The sequence below is a fragment of the Xiphias gladius genome, chromosome 6, assembly GCF_016859285.1.
Source record: "Xiphias gladius isolate SHS-SW01 ecotype Sanya breed wild chromosome 6, ASM1685928v1, whole genome shotgun sequence".
Lineage (NCBI taxonomy): Eukaryota > Metazoa > Chordata > Actinopteri > Istiophoriformes > Xiphiidae > Xiphias > Xiphias gladius.
In genome coordinates this window covers 28,935,834-28,954,240 of record NC_053405.1, presented here as the reverse complement: position 1 = coordinate 28,954,240, position 18,407 = coordinate 28,935,834, and the positions used below count along the sequence as shown (strand labels likewise).

The window sequence follows — 18,407 nt, the reverse complement described above, 5'->3', positions numbered from 1 at the left end:
CAGGGCTCTGCAGCGTGCAGGCACTGAATGGAGGTTTTCTAACCGGCTGACAGGGGGCAGCGGTACGGCCACAGGTCAAACAAGCAGGAGAAGCAGGTCGGCCAGCTGGGATTGCCGGATTTAACAAGTGACACAGAATTTAAGAAAGATGGATCAATATATGACAACTTGCTTGGAAATAATGATTTTATAAATGATGACGGCTTCATTCTTTTCCTTGATTTTTATAAAGCTTTTGACATGGTAGGACATCCTTTTATTTCCAAGGCATTGGAACTCGGTGGTTTCGGAGAGAAATTTCAGGAAAGTAATCAGATACTTTTATCGTGACTCTAATAGGTCAATATCTTTAGCAAATGTTACCTCCCCTCTCTCTACAATTAACAGAGGTCTAAAACGAGGCCGTCCGATTTCACCACCGCTCTTCTTATTAGCAGTGGAAAAGCTCTCACGTCTTACGAAAAGTTCCGACGTTGATCAAGTCGAGTGTCTCTGAGAACCGAATAGTCACATTTTAACTGGAAACAAAGTTCTTTCTGAAAAATGCTGGGCATGTTCCAAAGCCCTGTCAGGTTATAGATTGATTTTCCTTAGCTAACGACTGAGCTTGAGAAAGTGTGGAGTACTAGCTGTGCTTGACTGCCATCTCGTGGCAGCCTATGGTATCGCCCTTAAAACTGCAGTCAAATACTTGGGTGTGCATATTAAAAAAAGGAGACTAAATTCAATGAAACTTTAAATATATGGAACAAAATTGATGAATGCAAATTAAGATTAGACGGGTGGTTAAATAGAGATCTTTCTATTTTGGTTGCATGTATATAACAAATCTGGAAAGTCTTTCAAAGTGCATTTATCCAGCTAATTCTCTCTCCATATCTAACTAAACAGTAAAGACCATAAACAAGTTAAACCTTGACGAGGTTTGGAAAAGAAAATCTCATTATTTAATCAAAGCAACCATGGAAAAGATCACGAAGATGGAAGTCTACAGGCTAGTGACTTTGTACAAATGGAACCTTAAAGATCAGATGGTTAAGATCCTTTCTAGTAAATAACAGCTTTTGGTATTGTGTTCCCAGGGAAATCTTGGGATTGACTATCTTTTACATTGTGACTTTCTAGTTCCAACATTACCTGTGAAATTATCCTCATTCCATTCACAAGTACTGTTGTATAAAGTAACTATTGTATAAACACAATTTCACATCACATGATGTTCCCGTCTGGAATAGCAGATTCATTCTTTCCAGAAATAAAAAAAAAAAAAGAAAAAGAAATATTTGGTGAGTCACCCATTTATTGGATGAATCTGGCAACATCTTACATTTTGAGGAATTCTGTATAAAATATGATTTCCAGCGCAACTGCAAGCAATATGATAAGGTTATTAAAACCTAACAACTTATTTCGATGGCTAAAAACACTCTACCACATATGTTGTGCTGCCCCCAATCTTTAAGAGCTTCCGTCCAAATTTTTAACGGTGTATATGCTTCAGGAGAACTCCTTAGACAAAGGTTCAACTTCGTTTATTTTTATTCTGTCTTTATAGCAATACTTTCTGGTGTGATATGTATGATTGGCTAGAATTAAAAAATATGTTCTCTCTCCCATTTCACATTTATATATATATAATTTCTGTTGAATACTTTAGTTATTTTAGGTGGATTTCTTATCCCTAAATGTAAATGTATTGAGACACAACACTTATTGGTGGTTTTTATGAGTGAACTAGCACTATACTACAAACCACTGAAATATATGAAAAAGGAAGCAGCAAAAAACCCCTGAACATTTTTGATGCTACAGAATTATTAGAAGACTCCCCTAAGCTATTTTACTTTATTTTTATTTATTTATTTAGTTTATGAATTTGTTTACATTGTCTGCTCTGTTTTCTAAAGAGCCCAATACTGATACTGTTGTATACCTTGCAATATATTGTTGTATATAACAACAATAGCCGGCTAGAACACAATGCCCCAGTCTTCCTCGTCTTCTCCTCCTTCTTCTTCATCTTTAGATTTTAGGTGCATCACTGCCACCTTCTGCTTTGGAGTATGGAAATTATGGAGAAATTAAATACCAGAAAATGTATTCTATCACAAAGGATCTCTTCTTTCGTTGACCCACCTCCATTTCTAACTGTTGAATTGACTTTGCTGTTGAAACTGTATAGAAACCGTCCCCTTAGTTCAGCGATCCCACTCCCTTGCCGCTGGTCTACTTTGCGCCATACTATTACCTTGACCTGTGATTTGCTAAGTGAGACTTGTAAATCCATGGTGTCTCTCAGCTTCTTTTGCCAGTCTGTCCATCTCTTCACCTTTTCCCTCAGAACTAAAGTACATGCGTGGGTATCCACATGAACACAATTGACATACCTTGTTGGATGAGTCTGGAATGTACCTGTGTCAGTTTGAAAAGTATATCTTTTTGGCTGGAGGTTAATGATCTCAGACTGCCATTTCAACTGAATATACGTCAAATATACGTCGTCAAATATACGTCATTTTCTGACACTGGGTGTTACCCAGTGTCAGAAAACTAGGTTTGAGACCAAGGTCTTGGGTCTTTCAGAATGACAGCGACCCAAAGCACACATCCAGCAGCACAAAGAAATGGTTGAAAAGGAATGATGGACTGTTAAACTGACCAGCAATGGGTTCTGCCTTAAATCCCACTGAAAACCTTTAAAGAGAGCTGAAATCTGCCATTGCAACAAGGACTCCTGCAAATTTAAAAGAGCTTGAATGCATAGCAGTGGAAGAGTGGCAGAAACTACCAGCAGGGGGGTGGTGCAAGAAGTTTCTAGATGGCTACAAGAAACGTTTAGAGGCTGTCATTGTTGCCAAAGGTTCTACAACCAAATATTAGTGAAGGCTGCCAGTAATTGCGTCCAGGATAAATTTTGTGTTTGTATTACTTCACTATTATGTAAGTTCTGTTTATTTTCTTTTGTTCAGTAACCTTGGACATTTTATTTAAATATCTGGATTATACAAAACTGGTTAATTTGTTTTTATTTCTGAGGATATTCTAAATTCTGTTATTAAAATTCAGGGGTGACAATAAATTCAAACGGGACTTTATTTTCTACAAGTCAGAAAAATATGATGGACTTTCTCAGGACTACCACTTTCCCATAGCCCAGTTGGATGTTTTCCTACAATCTGCAAATTTATTTAACCCACGATGCCCCTACCTCGGTCTAGTTAACTTAAATACATCCCTTCAGCTTCCAGAATAATTGACTTTTCTGACTACAGGTTTAAGAAAATAGTAATGTGTCCCTTTTGCCTCCTTTTTCCATTGCTCTTGCCTCTCCTTATTTCTACTTTCTTTAAAGTTGACTTTGCATTAGAATGCACAGTGTCATTACCCTTAACTTTAGCATGCCTAGGGGCCCAGGATATCCCGTCTTGACAGCCCAGCATTGCCCCCAACCCCCCTGAAGGACATCAAAAGCAGCAGCACCTTTTTCTGCTATACCTTCTTTCTCTATGTCCAATTTCCCAACCCACTGATTGAGTTGATCCAAAAAGGGCCTTTTTTGTGCTGTACCAGATTATTCCCATGTCCCACAGCTGTGATTGCAGCCATTTAGTTTTGTGCTGTACTGCAATCCCAGTTTAGTGTGTCTCACATTTAATGGCATTTTTTCTCATTTCAACAAGCTTGGCAGGATTTAGAGAACTTCCAAATGCCCCACAAGAGAGTCTCAATGCCTTTGTTTGTACTGAATCTAATTTTTCAAGTACTGCTTTAGCAGCAGAGCTAAGGCAGTACAAATACCGACCTTATCATTGCTTGGTAAATTAAATGCATGGTTGCCCTCTCTGCTCCCTGTTCATATGCAGCCAGGCTTCTCATTATAGTCAACACTTTCTCACATTTTCCAACTAGATTTCCTATGAGTACTGTCCAAGTGAGTCCTTCATCAAACCAGACACCTAAAAACCTGAGTTCCTTAACCCTTTCTAGAGGACAGCCATACAAATATAATCCAAGATCAAGTATCATTCTTTTAAATACAAAAAATCATGTCCTTGGAGGAAGAGATTTTAAAATCCCACTGATCTGCCGACTCCTCTAGATTGACTTGACATTGAACTACTTTTAGAGTGAACTTGACATTTCTACCTCCTTTCCAGATGGCACCATCACCTTCAACTAAAGACTGTCCAAACCCTCTCCCAGCATTTCCAAATATGTAATTAATCATGATTTTAAAACAACTGGGATAATAACGCTCCCTTGTGGAGTACCATTTTCAGTTTTTGAGGTTTTCCCACCAACCCTCACCTGTATTGGTCTTTTCATAGGAAAGTCCTTAATCCAATTAAATATTCTGCCCATAAACCCTAAATCATGAAATTGATCTCTTAATAAAAAAGCCTGTTAGTAACCATCCTTTCCCTTATTTTGCAGAGTACTGAATCCAAACCTATAAGACAATATGAACAAGGGCTAGATGCATCTTCACCTCGTTTTGTAATTGGAACGGTCACAGCATGTTGCCATTTTGCTGGCAAATGACCCTCTTCCCACACAGAATTGAATAACGGTATGATTTGATAGGTGTTTCAAAAGCTCATAAGATAACCCATCCCTCCCAGGAGTAGTTTTTGATCCACTAAGTATTCCTTTAATTTCTTCATTGTAAAACAACACACTGACTGGATTATCATTATATAAACTACTAACTGTTCCTAGAAGCTTCCAGTTTTCCCAGGCTGAATCCTTTTTCTGAAACTCATCCCATCTAGCCTGAGGGAGGTTATATCTACAAGGTCTTTCCTCCATTTTTACCCTCAGGTCTCTGCCAAACCTGCATGAAATGGGATAATTGTCACTATCTGATGTATACCTGTCCATCGCATCCCATTCTCCAACCCTGGCAAAGTTTGATGTAGCAACTGATAAATTTATATGGCTGCAAGTACTCTGTATAATATTATATCTCATTGGCCTCCTGTCATCTATAACTAGCAGATAATATTTATCCAGAAATTCCTCCATAACCACCTCATTGCTACCTTTACTCTCACTACCGCATATAAAGGGTAATGAGCATTAAAGCTGAAGTACTGGACTGTTACATATAAATGAACGTTACATTCCAGCCTTTGCCAAACGAGTTCAAACAGTGCTGATCAAGCCTATCAGCGCCAGGTAAATCTCTCTGCCTTTCACAGTATACCAGAGGGTTAAATCTGGTGTCTGTGGCGACGTTCCCGCGTTGATAACCCGCAGCGACGCATTTTGTGTCAGCCAGGAAGTTTGCCAGAGCCGAAGCGGGGAGCAACCGTGGTGATGCGACAGAGTACGGCCGAGCCTATGGAGGAAAAACCTAGGAAGCGTCCACGAAAAGTTTCTGATGCTCCAGATATAGACGAAACTCAGCGTTCAGAGGAAGGATAATAGTCTCAAACAGAAAGTGACAGACAGTGACGATAAACAAAGATTAACACTGGTGTGGCTTTTCCTCGTGGGAGAGCGCTGAAAGAAGAACAGGGACTGAGGACAGACACCGATGTCCCCTTACTGCTCTTGGACAGGTTTGCATTTGTAAAATATTTATAGTAGGCTATGTAGCTATTACATTTACTCTACCTAAATAATGAATTATTGTCTTGGAACTGGAAATTTCAGTGTTTGTGTAATAAGTCTAATTGCCAGAAGGGGGAGACAAAAGCTCTGCACTGCAGGTTTAAGATCTCCAACCCTACCCTTTCCATTATTACATCAAAATCAGATAACAACAAATGAATACAAGGATTATAAGAATTCACTTCTGTTCTTTCATCCTGAGAGTTCCACATGTCAGTGGCTAAACATTTGAGATTAGATTTAATATCAGGAGTTTCTCATTTAACAAATTGTGAGTAACCACAACCTGACCTATCAGGCCTATCGCACCTCAAACTAACATTCTCTGGCATGAAATGTTGAAATGAAACAAAGAAATTCTGCTTTATCTTTAAAAGCGCCAGCAAATCTCTTTAATTCCTGGCCGTTTGCATTTAAACTCCATGCATTCCACTGTAAGATGTAAAACATCGTACAATTATTCTGACTGTTTGTCTGTCATTTACTGTGCTTGTGCAACTTTGTTATTTATTACGCCCGGCCATCAAGTTGTAGTTTTAGTTCCAACCAAAACCTCAACAACAAATGCCAAAGGATTCCCGAATAATTATCAACACTGGCAATGCTCACTGAGTGAGCTAACTCCCCAGCACTGCATCTTCATTTCCACCCCCCTGGACCGTTTCGACTCCTTTTACCGCCTCTGCGTATGAAATTTGTGTCTGATCTCTCACAATCTGAACTTGCTTTGCCTTCACAAAGTGCTCACGTCCACAAAACGCCGGTCCCAACGAAACAGAGGCCTCACATATTCTCTGAGCTGAAATACATCACCAGCAAAGACTGACAGAACTGGAGTTTCCCAGTTCTTCCTATCTCTTGGCTTGAACCTCTTTACTTCAAAACATTTTTTCAGTCAGACCAGCATAAACTCCATATATGACCCCCTTTAATCCTTTTATTTTTCGGAACAACACACTGCACTGTAAATCATTTTAAATTCATTCAGCTTAGAGATGCAAATAAAAGTTAACAGAACTTCGTTTAAATAATTGGTTCAACTCTGTTAAATGAATTTTGAAAATAGAAAACTGACTGAGATAAGTTAAGTGAACTCAAAAAAACAAGTTCAGTTAACTTTAGATGTTCAGCTGAATCGACTGTTCTTCATTTGACATGAAGAATGTACAGCGTCAGGGCTGGAATTGTTTTCATTATTATGAAAAGAAACAACCATGATTTACGTTCACAAGTATTAAAGACACACAACAAGTTAGCATCACGTCTGTTTCCCAAAAAATAAAACACAAAAAAGGAGAACCAATGTAGAGTGTTAACCCAATTTAATTCCACTCATTTCAATTTCAATAACTTATATAACAATGAAATTTAACTCTCAAACAATGCATGCTGGGGGGTCTGTTAATGTGCTAGTTTTGTTTCTTTAAAACTCAGTGAAATGAGTTGAGTGAACTCTCAGCAGTTCATTCATTCAACTTATCATTTCAGGTCATAAGAACTCGAGTCAGAACAGCTCACGTTTATAAATTGTCAAGTGGTGTGAGGATTAAAACTAGACATTCTAAGCTGATTTAACAAAACGTACGTATTTACATGAAGTTAACGAGAAAAGATTTGTTGATTCCACTAAATTCCTGTATGATGTTTTACAGTGGCCCTTTGCCACCAACTCTCCCACCATCGTAGCATTGTCATATTGATCTGGTCTTTACAACAAACGTTCAGTGAAAAATTGGAGAGAATTCTGGGACCACAACCCTGAACTGGTGGTGCAGCAAGTACTGGCTTTTGTCTCTCCTTCTCACACAGGTTATGCAGGACGCAACATGCTACCTACCACTGTTGGCATAAAGGGAGTGGTGGACGTCCGAACGTTTGGCTGTGACTCTCCGTCTTGCCTTAAGGTGACCAAAAGCATGTTCAATCTTCACAGTTATTCTGCTCAGCTACTCGTTGAAGATCAGCTTTTCCTCTGAGAGGTTAGGACCCTTCATCGGCCATGGCAACGACCGACAGGCTGGGTCTCCTCGTATTTCTGCATGGGCTTGGGGATGTGTCTCAAGAAATCTGCAAGCATAGCAGTATGTACTATATACCAGAGGAGAAATACAGGAAATATTAGATGTAACCAATACACTTGGCAAACTACACTGACATAACTGATCAGAGCAGTTGAGAATTGCAGTTGAAAAGCAGTTGAATTGTTTCTTGCTTGTTTGTCCAAGGTGAGAGTGAAAAACTATGTGAAAAGAAATAGTTATCCTAGCTTACCTGCTACACAATAGATGGCCATCCCTTTTGATTCACATAGTCCCTGTACCCAGCTGCTGGAGGAGGTATTGGGATGTACGTAACTTCCGGTGCACCGTTTACTTGTGGAACATGGTGTAATGAGTAACTGCGATCCACTACTTCTTGTGCTTCCGCGAGGTCAGGTAATGTGATGTACTGGCACATCAGCTTTGATTTTATGGCTTGGCAGGTTGAGTAAATACAAAAACGTACTGTTATTTGACTTAAACCAAATGTTGAGGCATCTACCCTGTATTCAGCACAAGTGGCAAGCTTGAAAACAAAGACTTCTCCAGTCTGGCAACGCTTCGATCTTATTTCTCCCAATAATTGGCCTGAGGATCCAAGGATATATTGGAAAAGACAGAAATTAATTTTTCCTAGTCTTTACAAGCTGGCAAGTGGGTTTTTGTGTACTCCAGCCTCATCTGTGTCCCGTGAAAGATTGCTCTCAGAGGCAGGGGGGATCATTTCAAATGAGCCCAGCCCAGTTGAGAAGTTGTGATTTCTTAATAAAAATTAATAAAGTCTTTTTCCAAAATCATGTTCCTTGCACACATTGCACAGTGACTCAACTTTCACACGTCAGTTTAATCTCAGATATTGATCCTAACTTGTCTGATATTAATACATTTGATGCAGACAAAATATGTTGATTGCCTTTAGAGTCATTACTATAAAGGCATGCTTAGGATAAAAATACAATCATGGTTTCCCTTACACTGATATTTCATTTGTATAATATGAATGTTTGTATTGGCTTATTTTAGTAGATATCGCACTGTTAAACATGAAGCATAAGAAATGACCCTTTTCTCGGACCACTTTGCTGGGATGGTTCAGTGCTTCATGAAGCTTCATCTCACCATCACCAAGCTTTCCATCATGTTTATACATTCATGGTTTTCCTTCGTTTGAGGTTTGACTGCTGCTCTTTTAATTATGTCATCTTGTTGCGCCTTCTTATTCTGTAGTGTTAGTTCTCCTGTGTTAGCTTCTCTGCATTGGCTCCCTGTAAAATCCAGAATAGAATTTAAAATCCTCCTCCTCACCTACAAAGCCCTTAATGGTCAGGCACCATCATATGTGAAAGTGCTCATAGTACCCTACTACCCTACTAGAACACTGCATTCCCAGAACACGTCTTACTTGTGGTTCCTAGAGTCTCCAAAAGTAGAATGGGAGGCAGAGCCTTCTGTTATCAGGTTCCTCTACTGTGGAACCATCTTCCAGTTTGGGTCCAGGAGGCAGACACCCTCTCCAGGTTTAAGAGTAAGCTTAAAACCTTCCTTTTTGATAAAGCTTACAGTTAGGGCTGGCTCAGGCTTTTCTTGAACCACCCGCTAGTTATGCTGCCATAGGCCTAGACTGCCGGGTGACTTCCCATGATGCACCAAGCTACTCTCACCTCATCTTCCTCTCCATCTGTTACTAACTTGACTTCTTCTCTCTCCCGTAGTTTTTTGCTTTCTTGTCTCTCTCCTCCTGTTGCTCTTCATTGTTTTACTGACAGCTGCAGGGCTGCATATGATATGAACTGACTGTGGAGACCTGTGGTTGGACACCTTCATTTAGTTCAAGCTGTGACATTCAGTATGTAGAAATATACTAGCTGACTTACAAACAGCTAACTAGCAAAGTGCTTGAATACAATTCTTACAGTTATCAATGACCAACTAACTTGCCTTTTCTTTCTCCCATAGTTTTGTGCTTTCTCTCCTCTCTCCTCTCGTCGCTTTCTGCCCCTGGAGCTGCAGAGTCTGGATCTGTGACTGCAAACCACCTACTGCCCCCATGATCCTGCTCCACACCCACTGCTTCAAATATTATGATTATCATTATTATTATTATTATTATTATATATAGTTTTATTAGTATTATTATTAGCCCTATTATTATAATTATTACATTTATTACTAGTCTCATTGTTGTTATACATCTTTATGTTGAACCTGTACTGTGCTATGTTCTCATTCCTCCCTCCTCAACCCAGCCTGTCGAGCCAGACAGCTGCCCGCCATGAGCTGGGTCTAATCCTGCTCTATATGAAAAGTGCCCTGAGATAACTTCTGAATTGAATTGAACTGAAGTGAACTGAACTGAATTGGTATGATGGCACCAGACTGGAGAATTACCACCACCTACTGTTTATCTCGATGGACCAACTCCTAATGTTCAAATAACAGTATTGGATGGAAACGCACATAAATTTGCATTTTCTTTTGCCAGTTTTCAGAACATTTGGTCAAAATGTTTGATACATTTGGATTGAAACCTGACTGAGTGAAGCTCTGTCTGTTGTCTTGTCCAGGTCATGTTTTCAGTATCTCATTAGTACTCAAATCTTCACTTCCTGCCCTTGTGATTGTCTGCCCTTCCCTAATGTGTTGCACCTGTGTCTCATTGTCTCCCCTCTCCTGGTGTATTTAGTCTCTGTGCTAGTTCGTCTTCGTTCCCAGTAACAAGCGTTCCAGCCTTCTCTTCGTGAGACTTAGTTTCTGTTTTTTGGACCTCGCCTTTGACTAGCCCTCTGATTTTTGTTTGCCTGTCCCTGACTGTCTGCCTGTGTACCGACCATTGCTTGAGATTGTGAGAACTCCGGATGCTTTTGAGTACCCTGCCTAGTGGTACAACGTTACAGTGCAATCTGGCCAAGATGGACTCAGCCGACTCTGTTTCTTTATTATCTCATTATTATTAATTGTCTTATTAGCCCTATAATTATACATATGTTTTATTATTATACATCTTTATGTGGAACCTGTACTGTACTAAGTTCTCTTTCCTTTGTAGTACATTCTATTCAAGTTCATCTATTGATCATGATTCAGTTACTCAAATGTTTGTTTGCGTGACCTCCCATCCATGTTACCTGCAGGTTAAAGGTCTAGACAGCCAAACAGGAGTGAGAACATCTAATGGGTTTTTATAGATTGGGAAGACCCAGGCTGTATCATGTTGGACAGAGTATGGGGGGGGGGTTATTGTCAGGGAATAATCTTTTTGCTGAACCACTTACTGTATATATATTTCTATGTACGCTACTGGTCAATAAGTTTTAGGACACCCTCATTTTTCTAGCTGTTATTGAAATTTCACTAGTTCAAATCGAGTGAAAACCCTTAAATGGTACAAAGGTCAGTGGTAAACTGTCCAAGGTAAAAAAAAAAAAGCTTAGGTCACCAACAACTGAAAGATCGTGTACATTTCACAGAAAACAGGCCTTTTTCAGGGATTGAGAAATTAGTTCATTTATAGCTTTCCTGCAGCAATGGTGGTAAATAAAGCTTTGGAAGTTGATGCAAACAATTCCTACAGGGGGCCCAACTTTTGTTGATGACTGACAAACCCTCTGATGCATTATTAGGACAGCACTGTACTGCAGGAAGTAGGATTGTATATTACTGTCATAGTGGTGAGAAAAAGACAAGCAACAGATGAAGACAGACTGGATGGTCAGGGGTTCTTCCTACAGCAAGATAATGACCCAGAACATTGGAAGAACAGGACTAGACGACGGCTTCACATGATGGAAGACCAGCACAGTCTCCAGACCTGAACCCCATGGAGCTGGTTTGGGATGAACTGGACAGAAGGTGAAAGCAAAGCAGCCTGCAGGTGCAACACACTGATGCGAACTTCTGCAACAAAGTTGAGACGAACTTTCTGAACAATCTATGATTTCCATTGTAGAAACAACGTTTTGATGTGTTCAGGTGCTGGATGAGTCAAAAATTTAGATTGAATTTAGTTCAACATGAAGATTCCATGATTCCTTGTTTTTAAAATCTTTATTTCAGAAAAACTACGACATTGAATTATGTAAATCTAAATAACAGCTGAAAAATTGAGGTGTTGTAAAACTTTCGACCAGTAGTGTTTGTAGAATTAGAAAAATAATTAGACATTGTCTCAGTTGTTTCTGAATAAAAACATGCAGGTGGGGCTCCTGTACAAAAGGAAAGGAAAGAAGCTTCTCGGAGTGCAGATCAGTTCAGCTGCAATCTTGCTTTAGCACTATGGAACTAGCGTAGTGGCCAATAGCCATGGGCCCAGCAAGGATCTTCTTTTGTTGATTTCTGAATTTCCCTATATGCTTTTTGTAGGTTTTTAAAAATGTGTTTTTCTATTTTTGTATATAGCTTTTGCCTCCCTCCACCTCAAAACCAGCCTCAACTGTTCTATATTTGTCTGGTGGACAGAGCAACTAAACCAAACACTAAAGATTTTTCCTGCATCCGTGTGTTCTTCCTCCATCCCTTGGCCGGTCCTTACACATTCTACTCAGTACGACACAGTCTAAGATACTGTTGCCTTCAGTTTGCCTGATTTATCTTCACTTTTAACAAACAAAAAAAAAAAAAAATCATAGAAACGATGCTGAGGTCTAACATGAGGTCAAAGACTGTTCCAATGTCCCATTCTAACACATTTCCTATGTAAACTCTCTCACCTGTTCCCTCTACAACAGGTGATGAAACTATCTCTCACTAATAGTTTCAAAAATAATTGCTCAGAAATAATACTTAAATACTAATTAAAGAGCGAAGCAATAATTATGCCAATTTGGATATATTATCTTATTACTGATGCATTAACATGAGCGGCATTCTGGGGTTGCTTGAAGTGAAGCTAATACTTTATATATTGTTGGGTAGCCATACCTACACCAGTGTTTCCAGTCTTATAAATTTATATGTTTTGTTTGTTAAAAATCTTAATCTGCAAATGAACCAGTAATTACCACTGTCAAATACATGTAGTGGTAAAATATTCCCTCTGAAATATACTGTAAGTACCTAAAAATGGTACTTTTCATCACTGCTTTTTTCATTCAAATTAGCGCTAGCTTATACAGTAAACGGTACAACATATGTGGGGAAGCCTGACCAGTGACTAGGAAGGTGATAGGAGGCAAACTCAAGAGACATTGTCAATGACTACAAAGAAAGTGATTTACTTGCCCCATGCAACCATGATACATTTGTAACTCCAAAAATGCAAAGAAATCAACAACCAACAACAGTTAACTTGGCAATGTGTTGGTAATGTTCTGTGCACTCAGCTACACAGACGCCCTTCCCTCCCGTAAGGGGTCCTAAAATCTACTGAATAATGAGTCTAAGATAAACCACAGGGGGGGTTACTTACTTGTAACAGTTAACATCACCACTACAAATAAACCGATTTTGACAGTGCAATCACACTGCCACTGCATTCAAATTCCTGAAGGTGGTGGTTTAGCTAAACCAACTAGCTACTGCTGCTACGCTAACCAAATATTATGTGACCTAACAGCCGCCTTATGATTCAAAATGTCAGCTTTTCAGGATATAGCTGTGGTTTTTTTTTTGCTCGGTGACAGTGCATTTTTGTCACTATGTTAACAAACAGTATCAACCCACAAGTGCTTTCGAATAAAGTGCACGTAACCTTATTTGAAAGCAATCCAATAAAGACCACACACATTATGATATTACAACATTGGATGACTTTAATCCACTACTCCTGTCATATTAAAACAAATCTATTTTACACAGCTCAGTTAGCAGCTAAGGAAAAACAAACAATGACATAAATGCAGTGAAGTCAAAGTTAAAACTCTAACCAGGATGTAGGGAGCAGAGCTGTGTTAAACACCTTAAGCAGCTGTTAACATCTGGGTCAGGTTGGGATAAAATTATAAACAGGTAAACTACTGAGAGTAATTGATGCATGTCTCAGTCTACACCTGATGGAGATTTAGTTGAAAGTTGAATATTTTAAGTAAGTATTCCTCTGAAAGTCATGTACTAAAACCCCTTGTGTTTGCTGATGAATGTCCTTCACACATGGTGCTATTCGAACGTGTGTTCATCATGACAACGGCGTTCATGTTTTCATTTCAAACAATCCATTTAAACGAGCGGCTCTCGTGGTAAACAGGATTAAAAAACAGGCGCCTGCTCCTCACTTACACTACACTGGAAACCACTGTTCTACACTAGCTCATGTAGTCGGAAAACAGGAAAGGTTTGCTTGGTAGAAGCTGTGTCCAACTTCAGAGGCTGCCTGCAAAGGTGTGCCCTTCAAAGGACTAAGGCTAGATCAGCAGTTCCAATACTTGGCCTCACAGAGACCACCTTTAACAGTGCATTCAGGCAGTCCTCACCAACTCCGAAAAGTGGAAAGTTCAGAGTTGAGATGATAGCTGACAAAGTAAATATGTCGAAATAAATCCACAAAACGTCCATTTCCCTGATAATAGAGCAATTCTCTGACTTTACAAGTAAACAAAAACTGACCAGTGCAAAGGATTTTGATAAATTGAGAACTACAAACAATATACCCATAAATGTGTACAAAAGGAGGCTTATTTCACTGGGCCTTAGGAGCAGGCCAGCCTTGTTTACCCATGATGATATACTCTGTCAGGAAATGGAGATGTCACAAGAGGTAGCATCTGGAGTGGGACACAGCTAGAGGAAATGTCATCTAGGGTTTTATGATGAAGACTTCTTGAGCATAGCTCAGGAGAGACACAGAGCTGCATCTTCCCTTGAGACTGGTGTGCAGGTCCTGCTTAAATGGACGACACATGGGGAGCAGTGTTTCCATGTTCAGACAGAAAGAAGAAGATCAGATCACAGAAGGTTACAAGTCTAATGTTCTGTTCCTGAGTAAATGCAACCTTGGAGAGGGAGGGCAGAATTTAAAAAAAAGCACAAGTTGACAAGTGTCGTTTCAGAGTGGCTCCCTGGCTGACTTGAGATCAGTGGTAATATATTTACAATGGAACAGTCTGGGGGGGTGGTGCAGAGAGAGATGATCTTGGAACGGGGAGGAACAGCAGAGTCCTCTCTCCTCTTCATCCCTCTCCTCCCAAGGTCTAGAAGAAGTTTTCAGGTCAACACAAAACAAGAGAACAACCAAACACAAAGCTCACTTCACTGACTGTGTGACCATAGCTGGGCTTCACCCAAATGTACTGATCCAAAGTCAGCGATGAACTGTTTACTGCAGCAAATTGTAGCTAACCTTGGTAATTTATAGACCTTGGCAGGACGTCAGCATTTTGGAAGGTGGAGTCATGGGTCAGAGGTCAGACGTAGAAGAGTCGTACCCTGGAGGTGCTGACATGGAGCTCGTCATCGTAGAACTTGGTCTCTATGATTACATTACCACTGGAACACAAAGACATTCATCAAATTTAACTGAGCTTATATCAACTTTAACTTGTGAATCAACACAAAATTAAAGGAAAAATTCAGCTGATTACAACTTTCATCTTAATGCTGTAGTTTGGGCCATCACTCCTGTTAATTATGATAACACTGTACTCACCAAGTGAACTGCTTAGGAGATCTGAGTACATGAAGACATGACTAAAAATAAGTCAGAGAGATCAAGAAACATAAGTAGTCAGATGAACAGAGAGGTTGTAAACAAACCCTCCATTTATACAGATTGTCTAAACCCCTTTATTTCTAAGTCAAACTGGAAGAAAGCTGAGTTTCAGTTTATGAAATGTCACCAATAATCCCACATTGCACCGTAAAAGTTGACGCAATTAGTAAATACAGTAGCTCAAAGTTGAAGAAGAACTGGGTCTGCAAACTGTGATGTTAACACACAGCTTGGGTAATCATTTCACCATTCACCTTTGTTTTCTCTTCCAAATGAGTTTGCCTAACCGGTTGGTTTGTCTCCGAACCGTCTTACTGTCTGACTGTTTCTGTGTCTTGACCTGTCAGAGTTCACTCTGGGGATATCAACTGTGTTCCAAGACTAACTTGGTGAATAAAACGTTGTCTTTACTGATAGAAATGATGGCCAAAACTGTGAAAATAATCAAAGTTGTAATAAATCAGAATAATGTTTTAAACATCCCCTGATTATTTTTAAGGTTGTACATGTTTGCCAAATCCTTACAATAGTTTCACACAAATAAAAATTAACATAATATCATTGCATAAATCATAATTAATTGTAGCAAACTGGAGCATTAAATTAACATTAAACAGGTAAATTTCTAACATGTACATGCACATGCACATAAAACCTGTATACATCTAAATGTTAGTTACAGGTTACATGTTCCTGTAACTAACTTCTATAGTCCCGGTTGAAATTATTGGCAGAACTGAATTTAAAATATCTTCAGAAATAAAAACAAATTAACCAGTTTTGTATAATCAAGATATTTAAATAAAATGTCCAAGGTTACCGAACAAAAGAAAATAAATAAACAGAACTTACATAATAGTGAAGTAACACAAACACAAAATTTACCCTGGACGCAATTACTGGCAGCCTTCACTAATATTTGGTTGTAGAACCTTTGGCAGCAATGACAGCCTCTAAACGTTTCTTGTAGCCATCTAGAAACTTCTTGCACCACCCCCCTGCTGGTAGTTTCTGCCACTCTTCCACTGCTGGGCATTCAAGCTCTTTTAACTTTACAGGAGTCCTTTTTGCAATGGCAGATTTCAGTTCTCTTTAAAGGTTTTCATTGGGATTTAAGTCAGAACCCATTGCTGGTCGGTTTAACAGTCCATCTTTTCCTTTTCAACCATTTCTTTGTGCTGCTGGATGTGTGCTTTGGGTCGCTGTCATTCTGAAAGACCCAAGACCTTGGTTTCAAACCTAGTTTTCTGATACTGGGTAACAGATTTTATTCTAAAATGTCTTGGTAATCTTCTGATTCCATCACTGTTTTGATACACTCAATGCCTCCAGTGCCAGAGGCAGCAAAGCAGCCCCACAGCCTGATAGAACCTTCACCATGTTTTACTGTAGGTAGGATATTATTTTCCTTATGGGCTTCATTTTGTCACCTGTACACAAACTGATGCACTGCATTCCCAATGAGCTCTACTTTGGTTTCATCTGTCCATAGAACATTATCCCAGAAAGACTGTGGCTTATCTATGAGAGTTTTGGCAAAGTTTAGTCATTGCCTTTTTGTGCCTTTCTTTCAATAGTAGTGTCCTCCTTGGCCTTCGCCCACGGAGCCCTATTTGGTTTAATGTGCAGCGTATGGTTTCGGGCTGAAACCACCACTCCAGATCGCTCCAGGTCAGCCTGAAGCTCTTTAGACATCTTGCGTGGTGTTTTTTCCACAATCTGCATCAACCTTCGCAGACTTCTCTCACTGAATTTCTTCGTAGCAGCATGTTTTGGAAGCATCTTCACCTTTTTATGACTGTGAAACTGACTTATAATTACATTATGAACTGTTTAAACAGGGATTTCAAGATCTCTGGCGATTGCCTTGTAGCCTTAGGAATTGTTATGTTTTTTGATAATAGCATTTCTCATGCGCTCTTCTGATGCGCTTTCTTGTCTTCACCATTGTGAAAAAGAAACTGGAAACAATCAGCCCCTTTTTATGCAGTACAACTTTCATTCATTGGTTAATTCAGGTCATGTGAACACTGAAAATTAAGCACAGGTGATTCTTATTTGTTTTTCATTTTGTTTGAGGAACTTATTTAAATTCATCACAAGGCTGCCAATGACTTCATCCAAGGTACATTTTGTGTCTGTATTTTTTTATTTAACTATACTGTATGTAAGCATTTTTTTGTTGATGTTCAGTAATTTTGGACATTTTATTAGATTATTCTTATTATACAAAATTGGTTAATTTGCATTTATTTCTGAGGATATTCTAAATTCTGTACTTAAAATTCAGGGGTGCCAATCATTTCATACAGGACTGTAAATGTAGATTTTTTTTTGTAGACCTTTAGTTCACTCAGTGTCTGATTAAAATTGCATCACAGCTGCATAGGATTCAATTGTAGAGATGAGATTAAGATTTACTGAATGTGTCATAGCACAGAAACATAAACCAGAGAAAAGATAAAGATTATCTGAGTGGAGACTCACGTTAAAACATTGGCCGGCATCATCTGGGACTCCGGAGCTGCTTCTATCAGAGACTGCCATGTGTTGGTGGAGTTGGGGATAACAAAACCAAATTCAAAGAACCATTCTGGACAGAGAAACACAGACAGGCAAAGAGCTCAGTGCTGCCTTAACAGGATACAAATAGCACTATTAGGATTCCTGGGTTTGTTGAAGTCTTCTCCTGCTCTAGGTGCTCCACGGCTCGATAAGGCGTTCATGCTAAAGGTAGACCAGCCAGCTGGGAGCAAGTGCCGTATGGCTTCGGGGGGATGACCAAGGGTTGGTGAGGCCAGATAGCTTCTTTTCAGAAAAGTTTAACCGTCACCATCCTAATTACTCCTTTTTTAAAAAAAAATGAAGCCCTAGCATTAATTTGGGCCCTGCACCATTTGAGGTGTATGTAGGGGCAGGAGTCTGATGTTTTTACATTGAAGAAGATGTCCAAATCAGAGGCATCTGATTGATTGCGAGATGAGATTGGCATTATTTTTGCCTGTTTATGGCCAAGAGATTCGCCACATTAGACGCACTATAACGTGTTCCTGAACACTGAGAAGAAGAAAACCAAACAGTTTTCATCCTACCTTACATTCTTGCACCCTAAG

General features: G+C 39.4%; 1 protein-coding gene across 1 annotated transcript in view; it reads right to left on the bottom strand.

Annotated features, from left to right (window-relative positions):
- Positions 1 to 13,376: 13,376 nt before the first annotated feature.
- Positions 13,377 to 18,407, bottom strand: part of pde6d (phosphodiesterase 6D, cGMP-specific, rod, delta) — a 29,720-nt gene continuing 24,689 nt past the window's right edge. The window contains exons 4-6 of the mRNA XM_040128640.1: positions 17,782 to 17,887; positions 14,926 to 15,071; positions 13,377 to 14,776 (exon numbers count right to left, since the gene is read on the bottom strand). Coding sequence (XP_039984574.1) covers positions 14,990 to 15,071; positions 17,782 to 17,887 — 188 coding nt within the window. The 3' untranslated portion in view covers positions 13,377 to 14,776; positions 14,926 to 14,989. The remainder of the gene's footprint in view (positions 14,777 to 14,925; positions 15,072 to 17,781; positions 17,888 to 18,407) is intronic.